The following is a 6,908-nucleotide window of genomic DNA, read 5'->3' as shown; positions in this document are numbered from 1 at the left end:
ACAAGTCCCCACCTAAGACCATACCTGAGTGCTAAGGGACTGAGCCCTCGGGTACCCTTGTGCGAATTGCTCCTGTGGACTAAGTGGGCACAGACACTAGTTCTGCTGGCTTCCGGGTGGCTGGAGGAGGTAGCCTGGGAGAGTTTTTAGTCTACTGGGAAAAACCAGAAAAGAAGAAATAGTATAGAGGGAGCACGTGGGCCATCAGCCACTTTCCTCACCTTAACCCTGACCCACCTGTTCCTGTCGACGCCACCTACCCCACTAAAGAAGGGCAGAGTGTGCGCTGCGATGGCCCAGTCCGAAACACGTTGCGGGCCTTGGCCTGCGCCTCCTTCCTGGGGCCCCGGCGATGCGCGTGGGGAAAAGGCCTCTGCTCACCCCAGGGCCTCGGGCCAGTGGGGGAAACGCCTAACGAGGCCCGGCTGGTCGATGAAGCCAAGCTGCCGCCCGGTCGTGCCCGAGACCCTAGAAACCCGGACAGCTCTCCTCCGCCATCGAAGGGGCGCCCTCTGTGACTGGCACCCCTCCGCCGAACGCGCAGGGGATGAGCCCAGGCCCGGGAGCCAAAACCCAGGCCGCAGGAAGCAAAAGACACGGGCCATACGTGACGCGGGGAGGGCGGCGGGGCCTAGGCCGCCTCCCGACCAGGCTCAGGGGCTTGAGCACGGCCGCCTTGGCGTCTGAGACCCAAGGGTGCTCCACCTGCCGCCCTGCCCGGGAGCCGTGAGCGGCCACGACCGCTTCCTCCTGCCACCACCCGGCCTGGTCCAACCCCTTCAGGAGTGCTTTCCGTGCCGCTCGGGGGTCTCGCCAGGAATTTAGCTCCTTGACTCAAAAGAGGGAGACCCGACGAAGGGTTAGGATGTGGCTCCGGGGTGCCTAAGGCCACGGCAGCCGCGTTGTCCCACGAAGCTCAGGCCGCGGCACCTCCTTGCAGCCTCTGCTCTCAGGGGCTCCGAGGGCCGCGCCACCAGGCCCCGCGCCTGGAGCTGCGCTGTGATGCGACTCCCTCCCGGAATGTGGATGTGAGCGATCCTCGGTGCGGAGGTGAGGGGACCCCGCCCGGGTCTGGGGGCGGAGAGCAGCAGCGCCTCGACTCCCAGTGCCTCGGGAGGGCAGAGGAGAAGGAGCAGCCTCCGGAGTCTGCGGGGTGGCAGGAGAAACTCCCCCAGCTTCCTGCAGCCTGAGACGCGCGGAACGGAAACCTCTGGCTCTCTAACCTGGAGTACTGCCTGCAGACTTGAGCGAAGACCTCCAGGCGGCGGAGGGAAAAGGAGTGAAGCCCTTTCGGCCGCAGCTGCAGGAGCGGCGGTGGCGGCGGCGGTGAGGCAGAGGAACAGCTGCTCCGTGCGCGGTCAGTGCCAGGGGCCCGACCGGCCCTCAGGGTGCGGAGGACTGCGGCGGGACAAGGGTCACTGCTCAGCAAACTCAGTTCGCCCATAGGTGCCAGTGCCGCTGCCTCTTCCTGGAAGCCTCCACTTCATTTCTGGGTCAAGACTGAGCTGTCTTTGCTTGGAGGATAGTTCCCGGGACCAGCGGCGTCCGGTTCCCAGCCCGCATCTCGTGGGGTTTGGGGGCTCTTGAGTCCCTGTCTGCTAAGCCAAAATTCAGAAACCGCCGGCCAAGCCCTTTTGCCTCTCGAGTATTTAAAGAAGCTTCGTTCTCAGCCAAGAGGTCAAGGAGAAAAGGCAACGGGGACCCGAAGTATCCTGTGTTCAGATTTAAAACTCCAAAATTTGAAAATCGCCCCAGTGTATTATTACTTTATTTTACTCGGTAAAATTCTGTAAGGTTTCGTCCTAAAAACTATCTAGAAATCATTATTATTTTTGGCTCTCCTTACGAAATCTGTAAAGGAGAAATCAGAAAGTGGCTTTGATTCAGTTAAACTGAGAATATGAGAAGGTAAATTGGAGGTCCCTTGACAGCTGGTCCTTGAAGATTTCCTCGAGGAAAAAAAGAAATATGGTTAGTTCCCCCCCACCCCCCACCCAGTGATTGCTCTAAAATGATTGCCAAGAAAACTCAAGGCAACATCCAGCTTTCTCACCTCCTCCTGCTTGTCCCCAGTTTAGCCAGACCGAGAGGAGGATGGTGAGGGAGGCACATTGTGCAATTTCTTATTAAACACATCTGGAATATGTGCACTGTGGATCGAATGCCAGGGATTTTACAAAGAGTTTATGGCTGTGACAGAAAATTGTCCTTTTAACGAGTTTACAAGCAGTAATCACAGGGGCTTTTACAGGACCGGCCGGCCTGCTCTGCTCCTCGCCAGATCTGCAGACATTTCCAAGATTCACCAACCAAGGCAGCAGGAAGTGGGCCGAGGCACCCAGGGAGATAGAACTTCCCCGAGTCTAAAATTATACTCAACAGAGCTGGAAGATTGGGGGGTAGTCATCGGAGTAGGAAGAGAGGGCTTGTAAGAAATTAAGGTAATTGGCCCTTCCTATTTTCCAGGGAGATTTCCGCGGTGTCCTTTGAAGCCTGTCAGGGTCATTGAAAGCTATCTTTGTGCTGGGTGTTTGTTTTGGGCAGTGAATGTGAAGAATGCGAGGAGATCCCCTGTGAGAGCCCCTCCTGCAGAGGGTGGCATTTCTCCGTGGCCCAAGACGTGGAGAATAAACACCCTAGTGACTTAAATAAACACCAACTTAATGATCCAAAACACTAACAAGGGAGATTGGGACTCTGAGCTCCCAATGCAAAGGACGGTCTCTGAGCGGCTGTGTGAACATCTGTCCATCACTAAGAGGAAAAATGACTTTATAAGTAAAAGTGACTACAGTTAAGTACAGCGACCCTTTCTCCCTGGAACTCAGTCAAAACTATTTGGCATTAAAAAAAATAAGAAGAAGGCCTTAATACCCCTACCCCCACTTCTAGATCAGGACAGGAAAGATAGGAAAGAGTAAGAAAGAAATGAACATATTAATGGTGACACAGATGGAGAAAAATCAAAATTATGAAACTGTCATGTCATAAAATAAATAGACTTCCTCTGGGGAGCAATATTTTACAAAGCACAAGCAAGCCAATCCTGTTATCCTGAGTAGAATTTTAATAAATAATGCCATTTGTTTCACTAATTTTAAAAGCTAAATACAAGGTACATCATTTTTTGCCCCAGGCAAAAATAATATGGAGCCTACATGATTACTGGGATTGTTTCTGGACACCATCCGGCAGCACTGCAAAGAGCTCCTGTCCTGTTGGTCTGCTTTCTATTTGTACAGATTAATTCACAATGTTGCTATCCTTGTAGGAGTTCCCTTTTTTTCTCCAAGCAGATAAATTATTTTACTTTCACAGTCTTGTCATAAATTTGTTAATAATACAAAAGAGCTAACGTACGAATTCTGTGGAGAAAAGCTAGTGGTAAACAAAACTGCATATCTAAAGTAACAAAAAATAAATAAATACACCAAATTTGAATTCGCTCTTTTTCTGTCACATAATTAACTCAGTCACCATTCTTGGTTCAGGGGATGGCCAACGTACCCTGCAATTCATAACCACCATTAAGTAATAAAGAAAAAAAAAAACCTATTCGTTAAAAAAGGGGGGAGCCCAATGACAGCAGTACACAACTCACCTTTCAGAAACAGAATCAGTACTCCTGGTGTTCTACTAAGTTTTAATTTAGACTGGTTTAGGTACAATAGAAAAGAAACCTGCAAACACATGCTGTTTTAGTAACAAATACCAGGTAGCCAGATTTGTTACGTATTGTTGCAAGCTAGAAACTAAGAAAAGGAGAAACCCTTAACAGGAGTAGGCTACAGATATGAGAGCTTCAAGGGCATGAGAAGTAATGGCATTCAGGAAAGTGTTTTTTCCACATTGGTACATTTTTAAAAGTTTGCCATAAAAAAAAACCCAAGAAAACAAACAACAACCAAAAACCCCCACTAAATTTGACAAAAATAGTTGTATTACTAATGGTCACTTCTATTTCTAACTGCCTCACATAGAGAGCATTAAGACATTTAGGCACTTGTTTTTTTCCCCCTAATACTGTTCTTTCCTTTTAATCTACATAAAATTATTTAACACTAAATATGAAAAATGTAAACTTAATTTTCCCCATCAAAAAAGGTATAAGATCATATTTTTCCTATTCACCTTAAGAATGCAACCAGTTCCTCTCAGGCTGGAGGATCTTTTCACTGTTTTAACTTCCCTCTCTCTCTCATTTTCATTTCCTTTTCCGCTTCTCAAAACATTTTCCATAAATAAATTAAGATGAAATAATTAAAATCCAGTTGATCTGTAATTCCATTCACTGAAAAAAAAAGAAAAGAAAAAAGAAGCCTACTGAAGCAGGAACACGGGTTGCCCAGAACCAAGGCTGGGTAACTGGATGTTTTTGTTTGTTTGGGTTTTTTTTTTTTTTCCCCCCTGATCTCCACACTGGGAGGGGAAATGTAGAAGTGGAAAGAGTCGGAGAGAAGAGGGTACTACCTTTGAGATCGCTGTTGGTTTTGATTTTTAAAAAGATATTTGTGAAAGTCCACCATTCCTTTATGCGCAAAGAACCCCAGAAACAAGCTGCAAAAAATGTTCCTGATGTCTATTTACAAGTGTCCCTAGTTGCTGCTTCGAGGCCCCAGTCCCTCCCTTCTTAGGACCCCAAGTCCACCAAACTGGAGGTGAGGGGGCCCAGCAGGGAGTCCTGGAGCTGATGCTGGTGGGCTTGCAGGCTGTGCGCTGACTGAGAGGCTGTTAAACCCGGGAGAGAATAGTTGGAGCTCCTGGCGTGGCCCATGTTGCCCTGCAGCAGAAGGACGGAGTTCTGGTCTGGACTCTGGGGAGGTGAGAACTCTTCTTCTGAGCTGGACATGAGTGGCTTGCCCCCTTCCAGAGGAGAGAGTTGATTCTGCTTGTTGGAGGAGGAGTTATTGTTTTCGGTGTTCTCCCTAAGAAACAGAGGACAACACCATATGGTTAAAAAAAAAAAAAAAAGTGTGAGATGGAGGGAGGGGAGCTGGAAGAAGGAAAGGGCCATTGTGCAATCAGTCACTGACCCAAATGGAGTTCTGCCCTCTCACCCACCCCACAGAGTCCTGGGGGAAAGAGAGGAGGCCTAAGAGACTTGAGAAAGGTGATGCCGGATCCTTTCCTCTTCCAGAGTTTAGAAAGCCAAATCAGCAGTGCTTATTTGAAATGCACAAAAAATTATCTTTAAATTTTTGTTCTAACAGTTATTATTAAATACCTATCAAGAAGTACCACATTTAGAAGTAAGGAAATTTGAAAATCTTCCAACAAATGGTTGTTGGTGATGAAGAAAATGACGGGGGGGGTGGGGTCGAACAGCGCCCAGTGCACAGATGTTTGGTGGTGAATCAAGTCAATTGTCCTGTTCCCATCTGAGGAAACAATTAACCGTCGAGTTTCCCTGCCCCTGCCTGGAGGTTGTGGTTTCAGAGGCACAGGACAGGTCATGGGAAGTGGTGTCCAGAGCGGCCCAGTGACCTGAGTAAACACAGGGAGCGCAGCCAGTCTCTCCGATTTCATCAGGGAGTGGGCCCTCTGGCCTGGCTTAAAGGACAGGCCGTTTTGTAACAGACGTCTAAATGGAACTGTACCGTCCCTGGCCCGGTGTTATTCGCTCAGTCCTCGGTGCCTCACGTGCTCTTTCAAACTCCCTGCGGACACACACACCGGCGCACACTTTCCCGGCAGGGGAACTTCAAGACCAGGCACAGCCTGAGCGGGTGTGATGTACCAGGATGTCAGCCTGGGCGCTCGGTGCTGCTAAACTGCAAGGTCTCCCAGCCCTTGCGCTTCTGCCTTCAGAATGCCCCCCACCCCGGAGTTGCCTGTCTGTCCAACTCTTCCCATCTCTCGCAGTCTCCCTCTCCCAAAATGCCCATCTCAGCTGAATTTCTCCAGACTCTTGCTTCCTAGAGGGAAACAAGGCGGCGACTTCTTCGGCCTCCAGGCTCCGAAGCGAACAAAAGAAACTCGGCTGACTTGGGCGTTCAGGTTTCCCCGAAACTGCTCGGCTCCCCGGAGCGCTCTCCCGGCCGCCGCCGCCTCCCCGAAGCTCTTCCGAATCTTGGTCGGAAACTCCACAGCAAAAGAGTGGAGCCGGGCCAGGTGGCCAGGGGTGTTCGTGTGAGGAGAGCGGAGGCAGAGACAGGTTGAAAAAAATGTTGTCTTCTGTGTTCTGGGGTGAGAGAAGTCTGAGATTGGAGATCCATTCCTCGCCCGGGTGAGCGGCGCGGACAGCGGGCCGGACCCGCCGCGGCACCCGGCCACGCGCCAGGGAGCCGACGAAGAGAATCAGTTCTGGACTTGGGCCGCCGGGGAGTCAACGCAGCGCCAACCCTCCCAAAGCGCTCTCTTCTGTGGACTTCTTTCGAAAGACTCCTCCCTTTGTGCAGCTAGTGCGAATGGAAGTGACCTCTCACCCAAAAGACTGCCAGGAAAGCGCGACTGAAGGACCGGGCGCGAGTGGAAACTGAGCAGAAGTTTCAGGACAGCTTCACCCTTCCGGGGTGCGAGAAGAGAGAGGTTCGAGATCCTCAGCCCCCACTGAACCCCTTCCCCCGCGATACCAATCAACGTTTCCCTTCTGCTTGATCTAAAAACTCACTCTCCACCCGCCACTCCTCTCCCTCTAGCCAGCCAAGAAGACATGAAAAACAAACCTAGCGCCAACGTTTCCCGACACTCACATCCCAGGAAATCCACGCGCGGACACTCAAATCAGATGAACACCGCCCTCCACCCTCCCCCCATCCCTAGCGAGCGATCTCAGAGTTCATGAACTTTCGCCGCAGTGCAGCCGAGGCCGGGGCGCCGCCCCGCGGAGGGGCTACAGCCAGCGGGGTGATCGAGGTGGTTGGTGCCTGCGGGGGTGAAAAGGGGCGGAGGGGAAAGGAAGGCTTCCC

The 6,908-nt window shown here is 51.0% G+C and overlaps 1 protein-coding gene across 1 annotated transcript in view; it reads right to left on the bottom strand.

Annotated features, from left to right (window-relative positions):
* Window positions 1-3,623: 3,623 nt before the first annotated feature.
* SIX1 (SIX homeobox 1) overlaps window positions 3,624-6,908 on the bottom strand; it is a 4,195-nt gene continuing 910 nt past the window's right edge. Inside the window, exons 2-4 of the mRNA XM_010847763.1 lie at window positions 5,709-6,308; window positions 5,225-5,602; window positions 3,624-4,925 (exon numbers count right to left, since the gene is read on the bottom strand). Coding sequence (XP_010846065.1) covers window positions 4,631-4,925; window positions 5,225-5,602; window positions 5,709-6,308 — 1,273 coding nt within the window. The 3' untranslated portion in view covers window positions 3,624-4,630. The remainder of the gene's footprint in view (window positions 4,926-5,224; window positions 5,603-5,708; window positions 6,309-6,908) is intronic.

The sequence above is a fragment of the Bison bison genome, unplaced genomic scaffold, assembly GCF_000754665.1.
Source record: "Bison bison bison isolate TAMUID 2011002044 unplaced genomic scaffold, Bison_UMD1.0 scf7180017864254, whole genome shotgun sequence".
Classification (NCBI taxonomy): Eukaryota; Metazoa; Chordata; class Mammalia; order Artiodactyla; family Bovidae; genus Bison; species Bison bison.
This window is presented reverse-complemented; position numbering and strand designations above follow the sequence as displayed.